Source organism: Triticum aestivum, chromosome 1B (assembly GCF_018294505.1).
Source record: "Triticum aestivum cultivar Chinese Spring chromosome 1B, IWGSC CS RefSeq v2.1, whole genome shotgun sequence".
NCBI classification, from domain to species: Eukaryota; Viridiplantae; Streptophyta; class Magnoliopsida; order Poales; family Poaceae; genus Triticum; species Triticum aestivum.
In genome coordinates, this window is record NC_057795.1 from 223,533,050 (window position 1) to 223,547,106 (window position 14,057).

Sequence of the window (14,057 nt, forward strand, 5' to 3'; positions counted from 1 at the left end):
GTCGCCCGCCGGCTCCCACGCCTCCGCTGGCGCCCCATCTGGCCCGGCCTCGCAGCTCCCGCCCACGGCTCTCCATCACCGCGCCGTCCAGATACGCCCTCACCGTCTCTTGCTGCGACGCGCCGTCCCCGCGTCCGACTCGCTCCTGGTCTGGCGGAAGTGGGGCTGCATGCTCGGCGCTGCTGCGCGCAGGGAGTGGGAGGCGGAGCTGGCCGCCAGAGCGCCCGCCGCTCCGTGCTCTCGTGCCGGCAGCGCCATGCGTCGTGGTGGTGGGTGCGCGTGGTGGGCCAGGTACAGAAAAGGAGAGAGTGACAGGTGGGGGCGAGGGCGGACATAGACGGACGACGAGGACACGAAGACGTCCGCTTTCTGTCCGCTTTGGCCCCAAACCGAAAGCAACTTTAGCTTGGAAATGAGGCAAAAGCGGATAGAGACCAAACGAACCGTCCGTATGTTTCCATGCGTTGGGTTGTTCGGTTTGTTTATTTTACTCCAAACGGATACAAACGGACGATTTGGGGGTCTAGAGTTGCCTTATTTCAGATCCGGGTCTTCAGCTATTCGGCAGCTCCCCATTAATCGACGCTCCACAGCAATAACGCGGCAGAAGAAAGATCCAGCAGAAGGCAACAACAGCCAAAGATTGAAGGAGAGGGGATCCGGCTTCCGGCGAAATGGCTGCGCCGACGCCACCTCCGCCGTCGCTGGAGCCGGAGATCGGCCCCGACGGCCTCGCCCGAGACTCCCCCGTCCTGGCCTACACTGAGAAGGTCCGCGGCTTTAAAATCTTCCTTCTCTTCCCTAACGCGTTCTTGTTTTCGTTAGTACGTACTACATTTAATGCCCCGTTTCCACCTGGTTTCGTGACTTTGGGTTGTGCGTTTGAACTTTGATGAAGGTCATTGCGGAGGAGCAGCTGCAACTGAAGAAGTGAGCCACCTCCCTCTTCACCTCTTGCAATATCTTGTTTGTTCTGTATTATTCTTTTGTCTGCATTCGTTTTTTACGTGAATCTACAAATTTTCCAGTATGTAATTTTCGAACATAGAGGTAGGATTTCATATATGTATCGTATGTGTGAGCATGCGGCTGTAGGAACTGAATTGGATTCTGCAAGACAACTATGCACCTTCGCCAATCATGTTGCCCATGTGTGATTTGTCATGCTAGTGAGAGACAGACCGTATCAAATCATTCATTATGAACTGCAGGAAGGTGATACTGGATTGTGCGGGTGTTCATGTTTATGAACAACACTTCACTGTCCGCTGAAGCATGGCAAATAAATTTACTGCTCCTGAGTACGTCCCTTGTGTTTTCGATGTAGGTATAGGTTCAAGTAACCTGGCTAGTACTCCCTCCTTTTTTAAATATAAGCCCTTTTAGAGATTCCAACACGGACTACATATGGAGCAAAATGAATGAATCTACACTCTAAAATATGTCTATATACACTCCAAAAAGCCTTATATTTAGAAACGGAGTGAGTACAAACTACTTTGCCGTTTTCCATATAAGAATGATCTCACTTCATTGACAAACAGTGAGGGTCCTTCATGCTCTTTAACTACTTTATTGTGAAGTCCAGCAATATTTCTACTTTTATCAAGAGTAATGCAAGTTTGAACTGATATTTCTGGTGATGTTTTATCTTTACATTAATCCGGATGAGTGCTGAAATAAATTGTCCAATCTTCTCCATCTGTTCGGTCTTTTTAGATGAACTGGTTGGTGCATGCTATTCAAATGGTACTTTCAAAACCTGGACAGTATGCTTGTCAGGCAGCGGCCGCGCTCTCTCGCTCTCTGAACTCTCTCGCTCTCTGAACTCAAGGAGACGAGTGATTTGCGCAGCGCACAACTAATACTGCTTTTCTGTTTTCTCTTCCTCTTATTCTGCTCTTCCTAACAGACCCGGCCGATGCGCACGCCACTGCCCCGTCCAAGCTGAACGTGCCATCCCAAGTTCGCGGAGTGGGCGTGCTCACCGCGGCCATCATCTACACCTAGTCACGCTCGGTGCGCACAGATCGCGCGCTCGGCGTCTTATGCATGCAAGAAGCAAAAACCGGTCCGGGGAAGCCGGTCCAGCTGCGAGATGGGTCAGGGTTTAACTAACAAATGCCTCCCTAAACCCTGAACCCCTACTAAATTAAAACGACAGAAATTTCTTCTCGAAACTCCTGGAACTTGGCGCGGCCAAGCGCCTTCGTCAGAATGTCAGCGAGCTGCCCGTTGGTGCCGATGAACTCGACCTCGACGCGCCCATCTTGAACGCACTCGCGCGAGAAGTGAAATCTTGTGTCGATGTGTTTGCTGCGGTCGTGAAAGACGGGGTTCTTGCTGAGGGAGATCGCTGCTTTGTTGTCAATCTTCAGCTTGACTTGCTCGACTTCTGCGTTCTTCATGTCGCCAAGCAGCCGAGCGAGCCATACGCCCTGGCATGCCGCCGTTGCGGCAGTGATGTATTCTGCTTCGCTGGTGGACAAGGCCACCACTCTCTGCTTGTGTGATTGCCAACTGATCAGGCTCCGGCCAAGGAAGAAAAGGACGCCGGTCGTGCTCTTGCGAGTGTCGACGTCGCCCGCCATGTCGCTATCGCTGAAGCCAACCAGTGTTGCCCCGGTGGCCCCCCGGCATAGAAACAGCCGTAGTGCTGCGTCCCGGCAAGATACCTGATGATTTGCTTGATGGCGGCGAGATGCTCTGTCGCCGGGGCCTCCATGAAGCGGCTCACATAGCCAACGGAGTAGGCTATGTCGGGGCGCGTGTGCACCAAGTAGCGCAGTGCATCAACGACGCTTCAATACGCCGTCCCGTCTGTAGCCAACGCGGAGCTCACCCTACTAAGCTTGAAACACGGCTCCATGGGGGTGTGGGTTGGATTGCACCCCACCAAGCCGGCCTTCTCGATGATCTTGCCGGCGTACGCCGCCTGGTTGAGGGAGATGCCGTTTGCCGTCTGCTTCACCTCGATGCCAGAAGCTCAGCAAGCCCAAATCGCTCATGCAAAACTGCTTCTGCATCTCCTCCTTGAACTTGCTGATCTTGGCGTCGTCGTTCCCTGTGATGATCAGGTCGTCCACATACACGCTGACGAGCAGACGTGCAGCTCCGTTGCCGCGTTCGTAGACAGCATGCTCTGATGGGCTCCTGGTGAAGCCAAGCCCAAGAAGGCAGCGGTCGAGCTTGGCGTTCCATGCCCGCGGAGCTTGCCGCAACCCGTACAACGCTTTGTCCAGACGGAGCACCTTGTGCTCTTCCCCGTCGACGGCGTAGCCTGGTGGATGCGTCACGTACACCTCCTCCTTGAGATCGCCATTGAGGAAGGCACTCTTCACGTCCATGTGGTGGACGCGCCAGCCCTCGTGTGCGGCAAGAGCGACCAGCAGGCACACGGACTCGAGGCGCACCACGGGAGCGAACACCTCCTCAAAGTCGACGCCCTACTTCTAGACGAACCCTGATGTAGGGCGGAACCCTAGGGTGACGATCTTTCACGTTTGGAGTGGATCCTACGGGGAATCACGAAGAACACGCGGAAGCACAAAGGGGAAACACGGGGAAAATGAGAGAGAATCACTAAACCGACAAGGAATCGATCACACAAGTGCTAGATCACCGAGAACAAAGAGTAACACATGATCCACAATCAACAAAGGTAAGGATACAAAGGAACCGTTCTTCTCCGTGAGGAGGTCTTGATGGTCTTCCCTAGAAAGGGGTCTTGAATCCGCTTGGGGGATCTTCTCCGAAGAGGTCGTGAACTCCGAGGAGAAGTAACCAAGTGGATGAGCAAGGCTCTCACACAAATATGAGCTAAACCAATGCTAACCCTAGCTAGGAGGTGGGAGAGGCCTATTTATAGTCTTAGTGCAAAAGGGGGCGAAGTGAAGGGGTACATGGGCTTCGGCCCGAAACTGTGCGCAGACAGGTAGAGGACGTCCGCTGGGGACCGGTCGTCCGGTGGCTCATGGGGGTCCGGACGTCCGGTGTCGTCGGACGTCCGCTAGATGCGTTCTGTGAAGGAGGCGCCGGTCGTCCGGTATCTTCATACTTCCGTTAATATCCATTCTGTTGGGGGGGGGGTGCCGGACGTCCGGTGACTTCGGTCGTCCGCTCGCTGGAGAGTGTGGCCGGTCGTTCGGTCCGGGCCGGACGTCCGCTCGCTGGGGCCTGCGTTGGCTGGGACTTGGCAGCTGGGCTTCAGGCGTCGGACGTCCGGTCCCGACCGGTCGTCCGGTGGCTGGAGTTTTCTCCGGTAGATCTTCTTCTTGACCTTCGCGGTTGGTAGCCTTGCCTTCTTGTCCGATGGATGTAGATGTACCATGGCTTTCCTCCAGGTACCTGATCACACACAGAGTGTCCATATGAGGTAGTAGCCAAGTCTCGTGAGTAGAGAGAGGAAGTTCGGAGAGGAGCGAGTTCACCTTATCTTCGATAGCCTTTGCTCTAGCTCTTGTCATGGGTCCAAGTGGTGTTGAGGGAGATGTAGACGCATCCATGGGGATGAGCGAGGGATGCTCTGCATCATCTCCCCCCCCCCCTTGGGAAAGATCCGACCTCGGATCAAAATCTTCATCACCATGGAAAGGCGAGAGGTCTTGGACGTTGAAGATGTCGCTCACGTTGTACTTGTCTCGTGGGAGGTCAATCTTGTAGGCGTTGTCGTTGTAGCGTGCTAGCACCTTGAAGGGTCCATCGGCTCGAGGAAGAAGTTTGGACTTGCGTTTGTTGGGGAAGCGGTCCTTGCGAAGGTGTAGCCACACGAGATCACCTATGTTGAAGATCATGGGTTGCTTGTTGACGTTGAGCTTGGTCGCTAGTCGATGTACTTGGCGCTCGATGATGTTCCTTGTATCTTCATGCATCTTCTTGATGTAGCTTGCTCGTGCACTCGCATCCATGTTGGTGCGCTCTTGTAGAGGAAGAGGTAGAATGTCCAATGGGGATAACGGGTTGAAGCCGTAGACGACCTCGAAGGGGGACGTGTCGGTAGTCGAATGTCTTGCACGGTTGTAGGCGTACTCGGCGATGGGTAGACACGCCTCCCACTCCTTGATGTTCTTCTTGATCAACACGCGAAGTAGAGTGGATAGTGTCCGGCTCGTCACCTCCGTTTGGCCGTCGGTTTGAGGATGGTATGCGGATGAGAACAAGAGCTTGATTCCGAGCTTGGTGCATAGGGTCTTCCAAAAGTAACTCAAGAACTTGACGTCGCGGTCGGAGACGATTGTCTTTGGTACTCCATGGAGACGCAAGATTTCCCTACAAAAGAGATTTGCAACATGTGAAGCATCGTCTATCTTGTTGCAAGGGATGAAATGTGCCATCTTAGAAAATCGGTCCACAACAACAAACACGGAATCCTTTCCATTTTGAGTTCTAGGCAAACCAAGTACAAAGTCCATGCTAATGTCTTCCCAAGGTTGATAAGGAATAGGAAGAGGCATGTAAAGACCATGAGATTGAGCTTTAGACTTAGCTTTGCGACATGTAGAGCATCGGGTGGTGAAGCGTGAGACGTCTCGAAACATCTTGGGCCAAAAGTAGTTCTTGGAGAGCGTGACGAATGTCTTATCTCGTCCAAAGTGTCCCATGAGTCCGCCTCCATGAGCCTCTTGCAAAAGTAGCAAACGAAGGGACGACTTGGGAATGCAAAGTTTGTTAGCTTTCATAAGATAAGCATCCTTGATATAATATTGTTCCCAAGAAGTATGCGTCAAACACTTAGCATAAGGAATAGCAAAAGATGGATCATTAGCATACAAGTCTTTGATGTGCTCAAAACCAATAACATTCAACTCAAGTTTAGTGACAAGCGTGCATATGCGTGAAAGCGCATCCGCAACTACATTTTCCTTACCCTTAATGTACTTGATCACATAGGGGAAAGATTCAATAAATTCACTTCATTTGGCATGACGCTTGTTCAACTTAGTTTGACCTTTTAAGTACTTAAGCGTTTCATGATCGCTATGTATGATAAACTCATGAGGTCTAAGATAATGTTCCCAAACATGTAGTACACGCACTAAAGCATACAATTCTTTGTCATATATGGGATAGTTAAGTTGAGCACCGGAGAGTTTTTCACTAAAATATGCAATTGCTCGTTTTTCTTGCATCAAAACTCCGCCAATTCCGGTACCACTTGCATCGCAATGAACCTCAAAAGTTTTGTCAAAGTTAGGCAAAGCAAGAATCGGAGCATGAGTAAGCAAAGACTTGAGCTCATCAAAAGCGGTGGATTGCAAAGATCCCCAAACAAAAGGAGCATTCTTCTTACTCAAAGCATGCAAAGGAGCGGCAATTGTGCTAAAATCTTTCACAAAACGACGATAAAAACCTGCTAGACCAAGAAAACTACGCACTTGTTGCAAATTGATGGGTTGGGGCCAAGTTTTAATTGCTTCAATTTTAGATTCATCAACATGGACACCCTTGGAAGAGACAACAAAACCCAAGAAAACCACTTTGTCAACACCAAATGTGCACTTTTTCATGTTTGCATAAAGACTTTCCTTGCGAAGGGTTTGCAAAACAGCCCTAACATGATTAAGATGCTCTTTCATGGTTTTGCTAAACACAAGAATATCATCGAAGTAAACCACAACAAAGACTCCAATATAAGGGCGAAGCACATAATGCATGAGACGCACGAAAGTACCGGGAGCCTCCGATAAACCCATAGGCATAACTAACCACTCATATAAGCCAAATTTGGTTTTGAAAGCAGTTTTCCATTCATCACCCTCTTGTATGCGGATTTGATAATAGCCACTTTTAAGATCAATTTTCAAGAAAAAGTTGGCTCCACTAAGTTCATCAAGCATATCATCCAAGCGAGGAATGGGATGCCTATAGCGAACAGTGATAGCATTTATAGGTCTACAATCGGAACACAAGCGGAAACTTCCATCGGGCTTAGGCACAAGTATAACGGGAACGGCACAAGGGCTTAAGCTTTCACGTACATGACCGTTGTCGATTAGTTGTTGTACTTGCCGTTGAATCTCCTTGGTTTCTTCGGGATTGACACGATATGGAGCTTTGTTTGGAAGTGGCGCTCCGGGGATGAGGTCGATTCGATGCTCAATGCCTCGTAGAGGAGGTAGACCCAGAGGTAGCTCATCGGGGAAAACATCTTGGAATTCCTGCAAAAGAGATTGAAACACTAAAGATAGCTCGTGAGGGGTGTTAGTTTTAGGTTCCCCATCCTTGCACACAAGGACAAAGTGCATCACACTCGATGGGTTCTCCCACACTTCCCTCATCTCACTTTTTGTGGCAAATAGTATGAGGTTTTTCTCTCTAGGCGAAGAGGCGCTCAAGTTTGGCTTGTGGCTCTCACTCACTTTTTGATGGATCTCTTTTTCACTCTTCTCTCTATGGTGGGTGACTTGCTTGTCGGCTATCACTTGACTAGGAGACATAGGTCGTAGCACATATTCCTTCCCTTTCATCTTGAAGCTATAGTGATTGGTACGCCCGTTGTGGAAGACACCACGGTCAAATTGCCATGGTCGACCAAGAAGGAGGTGGCAAACGGTCATTGGGACCACATCACACTCCAAAGTGTCCTCATATGCACCAATTTTGAAGGAGACTTGGACCGTATGCTCAACTCGTATAGTGCCGGAGTCACTTAGCCATTGAACCTTGTAGGGGTGCGGATGCTTCCTCTTGACCAATTGAAGCTTGGAGCATAGTTCTTCACTTGCCAAGTTGTGGCAACTACCTCCGTCGATGATGACCTTGACGGACCTTCCATTGATGCCGGCCTTTGTGTGGAAGATGTGGCATCATTGGTCTTCTTCTTGTTGATGTTGAAGAGTCAAGACCTTGGAGACAACAAGAGCGAGGCTCGTATCTTCATCACAAAAGACTTGGTCATCTTCATCTTCATTCACTCGCCTATGCATGGCCACTTGCTCAATAGCTTTCATTTCATCTTCACTCATTGAGTCGTAGGTGCCATCATCGTTGAGGATCATGGTGCGCTTGTTTGTGCATTCATAGGACTTGTGGCCTCGGCCGCCGCAAGTGAAACACTTGAAGGAGCTTGTCTTGACGGTCTCATCGGTCGGAGTAGATGGCGAAGCACGCGGCTTGAAGTTGCTTGTAGTAGGAGGAAGACGACTTGAACTTGACGAATGTTTCTTGTAACTTGACTTGTCGTCGTTGCTTGGAGAAGGCTTGGTTGATGTCGAAGTTGGAGTAGTTGTTGAAGCTTGGTGATTGGAGAAGCCGTAGGTCTTGGATGAGTACTTGGCGTACTTGAAGTCATCTTGCACTTGACGTTCCGCCTTTGTAGCTTGATGCACGAGCTCAATGAGGTTGGAGTAGGGTTGGAAGTTGGCGATCTTCTTGATGGGATGATTGAGTCCATTCAAGAATCGTGCCATTGTTTGCTCATCATCTTCCGTGACATTGGCTCGAATCATGGCTATCTCCATTTCCTTGTAGTATTCTTCAACACTCTTTGTTCCTTGCTTGAGGAGTTGTAGCTTATTGAAGAGATCACGGTTGTAGTAGGTTGGTACAAAACGTGCTCGCATGACATCCTTCATTTGAGCCCAAGTGGTGATTGGAGGTTCACCGCTTGCTTGACGGCGCTCAAGGACTTGTTCCCACCATATGAGCACATAGTCTTGGAACTCAAGTGATGCCATAGCGATCTTCTTCTCTTCCTCATAGTTGTGCAAACGAAAGATTTTGTCGACCTTCAATGCCCATGAGAGGTATTCTTCGGGATCATTGCTTCCATTGAACTTGGGCATTGTGAATTTGAGCTTGCCATAGTGTTGCTCTTCATTGTGTTGTTGGCGATGGTGATGATGACGTCCTTGACGTGGAGGGTAATCATCCTCATGTTGCTCTTGGCGTGGAGGAAGTCCATGATCAACTTGCTCTTGTTGACCTTGAGGTTGAGGTGGAGCTTGACGAGCTTGTGGAGGAGCTTGAGGGACTTGACGTTGCACGCGCGGTTGATGATAGTTCCTCTCTTGAATTTCTTCTCGAAGGGCTTCCTCTTGATTGCGCCGTTCGCGATTGCGGTTGGCGATAGCTCGACTTGATTCTTGAAGGGCACGTTGCGCCTCAAGAGCTTGCGCTTCACGTAGTTGTTGTTGAAGACGTTGAGCCTCGGCGTCTTGTTGCTCTTGGTGTAGACGCGCTCGTTCTTCTTCTTGGCGACGAAGACGTTGTCGTTCTTGAGCTTGGGCAAAAGCGACTTGATTTGATTGAGGACGAGGGACTTGCTCATCGGCTTGCTCTTGTGAATGCTTGGCGTGTAGCGGGTTGCGAGATGCATGACGGTCTTGACGCGCGGCTCGTCGAAGAGTGTTTGATGACGGTGTACTTGAGCCGGAGAAGGAGTCGTCGGAGTGTCGACTTGAGTGGCTCCGTCTTGAGTATGACGATGTAGAAGGAGGCCGGTTGACCAACAAGGCGCGGATCTCGTCCATTCTTGCATCGTTCTCTTGCTTGTGCGCGTCGAGCTTGTTGTCGAAGTAGTCTCGTGTACGTTGCTCGGAGAGTCGCAAGTCGGTGGCGAGGTTGTCGATGCGGTCGTTCATTGCTTGTTGCTCTTGATGTAACGCTCGTTGTGCACCAAAGAGGTGGCTCTTGGTGACGTATGATTACATGTCGTCGTCTTGCTCGATGAAGAGTGGGTTGGTAGAAGTACTTGGCCTATCCATCATTCCAAGCAAAATGTGAGTGGTAGAAGAAGAAGAACTTATACCAATGTACCTTTGACCGATGTTGATGATGAATCAAGTTCACTCAAATGCGGACAATGAAATAGCACTATTGGTACCAATTCTTGTCGGTTCTCACACCTACACAAGTAAAAGCTTATGGCGGAGCTTGGTTAGGATGGTGGCATAAAATTTGATGCAATAGTAAGTGAGCTTCAATAATGTTGGAAATGATTTACAAATTTGCAAATGCAACAAGTAGACCAAGCAAATAGTGGAACACGGGAACACACACGCAAATAGATAGATGGGATTGTGCAAACCAAAAGTGAGCCAAAATGTGGAACCCACGAAAATGCTCTTGTTGCACAATACTAGAGAGACGCTAGCACGATTGCACAATAGGCGGATACGGAACTTGTGCACAACCTACTAGGTAAAAATGCAACAATCTCTATCCCAAGTATGCTATATGTATGGTATTTCGGTGCTATGATCCAAGATGATCTTATATGACAATCTTAATGTAATATGATGCTATGGTTCTTGCTCATAAGCTCTTTGCTTATCTTTCCTCTTTGCTTAAAAGTTTGGGTGGCTCTTTCACTTTTGAGCTCTTTTCTCATGCAAAACTTCACGAACCAAGATAGCAATTGTGTATGCGATGACAACTTTGTGACACACAAGTTGATGCCAAGATATGCACCACGATGGTATGGTATGTATGATATGGAGTATGATCACTAATGTGCACAAGTCACGTTGCTGGAAATACTCAATGGCTAGTCTCGATGGGTAAGCTACACAAAAGTAAGGCCATGTGGGGGATCAATGCAATTGCAAGGTATGACAAAGATGTCGTCGAAGTTACCGTCCTTGGCGATGATGAGACCCTTGCGAAGATGAGCCGTGGTGATGATGAAGTCGAACCGTACCTAAATAGCCGAAACACAATAGGACACGGGAGCCACAACTCAAAATCTCAAGGACCAAAATGTGTCAAAATCATCATAAGAGGTATTGGGGAGGATGGTGGTTATGTGGGTTTGGAAGATGTGGTGGAAGGTGGGGGTGTGGTGGTGACCGAACTGAAAAATTCAGTTTCGTCAGAGTTTCACGGACATCCGGTTTTATGGTCGTCCGGTCGTCGGACGTCCGGTAGGGTCCGGTCGTCCGGTGCCTGGGCGAAATTCGGACACGGGATGAACTATGCGTTTTCTGGGTGGATGGAGATGGTGAGGTCGAAATTGAGCGGATTGGTGGATGAAAAAGGGTGGGGAGGGTAGGGAAAGCTAGATCCACACGTAGCAACTCAAATCCATGAACCAAATCCAACAAAATCTCAACTCACCAACAAATCACAAAACAATTTTGGGGCTATTTTTGGTGGGGATTTTCGGAATTAGGACAAAAAAACAAAATCAAGCTAGAAAACGAGGGGTAGGGGCTCCAAAAACGTGATCAACGTGGCTCATGATACCAAGATGATGTAGGGCGGAACCCTAGGGTGACGATCTTTCTCGTTTGGAGTGGATCCTACGGGGAATCACGAAGAACACACGGAAGCACAAAGGGAAAACACGGGGAAAACGAGAGAGAATCACTAGACCGACAAGGAATCGATCACACGAGTGCTAGATCACCGAGAACAAAGAGTAACACATGATCCACAATCAACAAAGGTAAGGATACAAAGGAACCGTCACTAGTGCAGAACCGGGCAATAGCACTGGTTCGTAAGGCCCTTTAGTGCCGGTTCCATAACCGGCACTAAAGTGTGGGCACTAAAGGCACCCCCCTTTAGTACCGGTTCAGCACGAACCGGTGCTAAAGGGAAACCACGTGGCACGAGCCAGCTCCAGGGGCCTGGAGTCCTTTAGTACCGGTTGGTAAGACCAACCGGTACTATAAGATTTGGGGGGTTTTAGTTTTATGATTTCTTTTTCATTTAATTTTGTGTTTCCATTTTAATTCTTTTTCGTTTACTGGTATTTTACGATACTACACATTGTACACGTTATGCATATATATATATATATAATTTCTAGTAGAACCAATCATGCATATATATATCATCAATGTCTCACAAACCATCATATTAATTAATTCACACATACACACATGTATAGCTATATACAATTTCTCCTACATATGCATGTTGCCTTCGGAGCCAGTGGCATTATAGCCTAATTGGTGCCTTCGGAGCACGATGACAATTGGAAGTGGTTTTCATTGGGGCGGTAGCGGGTAATAGTATTCTCCCTTCGGATTTATGACCTAGTCGAGCAAAAATCCCGCTATTTCCTCTTGAAGTGCTTCTACGCGCTCCGTTTCTAGGAGCTTCGCCCGCACCTCTCTGAATTGTTAAGAAGGAGATCAATATGCATGTGTATTAGTTGTGTGACTAGATATCGATAATGGTGTAAAAATTGTGAATAGTGTTTTGACAAGCGTACCTATTCCTGTCTTTGAGATCTGCTCCTTTCGGACGCCATCATGCGAATGTTCTCGCAAACGCAGAATGCACACAGATCAGTCCCCTGCGCCTGCTTCAGGGCCTTTACGAGAATGGAATTTGATCAGATAATAATTAATCAAGCATGATAATTAAAGAGATGGCAGCTAGCTAGCTAGCTAGTACTACTTAATTACTTACCTTGGGTCTTCCCCATTTAAGCTTTTCTTTTCATTCGCCGTCCGTAACCCTGATGAACCTTGCCCAAGCCCTGCCCGCCGAAAAAGAAAATGAATAAAGGGGTTATTAAATGATTCATATCATGAAATGACGAACTAAATAGGCCGAGATATATAGTTAATAATGATTGAAATTACCTGTTGACTATCCCAAACAAGATGTTATAGTCAGTTTTTTCTTTGAGTAGTGAGTCCAGTATTTCAACTGTTCCGGCGTCAACTTTAATGATACACAAGACCCAGTGATATCTGCATGCACACACATTTGCATGTCTTAATTAAGCGGGCATATGTAAGCAAAAACATGTAGCTAGTTAGTAGGCAAAAACAGAGAATTTGTAGTACAAGACAGTGTGACTCACTGGAAGTTGTAAGGAAGTAGTATATCTTCATTGTATTTGAGGCGCTTCAAGAACTCTAGCATGCTGTCCTCTACGGCCTTTTGATGACGTTCATCTATTTTCCATGTGTATTCATTAACGGTGTTTGGGTCAATGAACCTAATGCCATAGTGTCCACCTTTTCTCATTTCATACATCTTCATCCTGCATATAATACCACAGAAAAGAATATAGTGAGGATAATTACAGGTAATGATAAGGATCACTACAGCTAGCTTGAGACTTAAATTACAGAAAGAAATCACTTACAGACAATAGCAACTGACGATAGATTTGTTGAGTGCGTCTTGATTGTATAACTGAAACAGTTCAGAATACTTAACGGACACAGCTTTCTCATGATAGTAATGATCCTCCTTGACATTCACCATGAGGGACAATCGATCGGAAATCTTGGTAATGTTCATGTACCATTGATGCAATTCATACATTCTCGTTGGGAGGTTCTTGACCTTGTCTGGCTCGACCAAAGGTTGGCCCCGGACATATTTCCGTTTTATTTCATCCTCTCTAAGCACAGGCATGGGCTCGATCTCGAGGAGTTGTCCAACAGTGATTTTGAGAACTTCAGCCTGCATTATATGCTCCTCCGTTATTACCACATTGCCCATCTCAGGAATGTAAACTGTTTGCCCACAATAATATTGGGCGCGCGTACTGTCACGTGTTGTTGGCACAACAAGCGAGGGGATCGATTGCGCCGCCTGTTCTCCCAGCTGGGGAATGGTTTTCCCGCATTTTTTGATAGCTGCTTCTTGTTTGCTCGATCCCGAGCTCGCCTCCTTACATACACGTGCTCGATTTAACTTCCTGATGTGGCGCTCATAGTCTGTGTCAACAGGCTCGGGAGCTGGTGGTTGAGCCATACGAATGAAGTGGTCAATCGTTTCCTCAGGCACTTTCTCCCTTGGCGGCGGTGACGGTTTCGGTGCAAAATGGGTTCCACCTTGGACTTTGATATGGCTGCGATTTCCTTCTCGGACCTGTCATAAGCCCTCTGCGGAAGATGCGTGAGGCTTGGACCATATTTATATCGCTTGCCTCCGCCTGTACTTCCTGTACTACCTCGACTCGTACCGTTATGCACTATAGCTGCGGGGTGTCTCTTCTGTGATTGCTGAGGCGGCGGAGACGGCTGACGGGGCTGAGTTGGACGAGGAGGAGTGGCCGCCTAAAGCTGTGCCGGACTTGGAGGAGTGGCCTGAGGTTGTGCCGGACTTGGAGGAGGAGTGGATGTCTGACGCTGTGGCGGACTTGG

The 14,057-nt window shown here is 48.3% G+C and overlaps 1 protein-coding gene across 2 annotated transcripts in view; it reads left to right on the forward strand.

Annotated features, from left to right (window-relative positions):
- Positions 1-510: 510 nt before the first annotated feature.
- Positions 511-14,057, forward strand: part of LOC123116997 (uncharacterized) — a 30,819-nt gene continuing 17,272 nt past the window's right edge. Inside the window, exons 1-2 of one of the 2 annotated variants that reach the window (XM_044537863.1) lie at positions 511-770; positions 899-930. In XM_044537863.1, coding sequence (XP_044393798.1) covers positions 675-770; positions 899-930 — 128 coding nt within the window. In that variant the 5' untranslated portion in view covers positions 511-674. The remainder of the gene's footprint in view (positions 771-898; positions 931-14,057) is intronic. The other variant, XM_044537858.1, reaches the window with a different exon arrangement.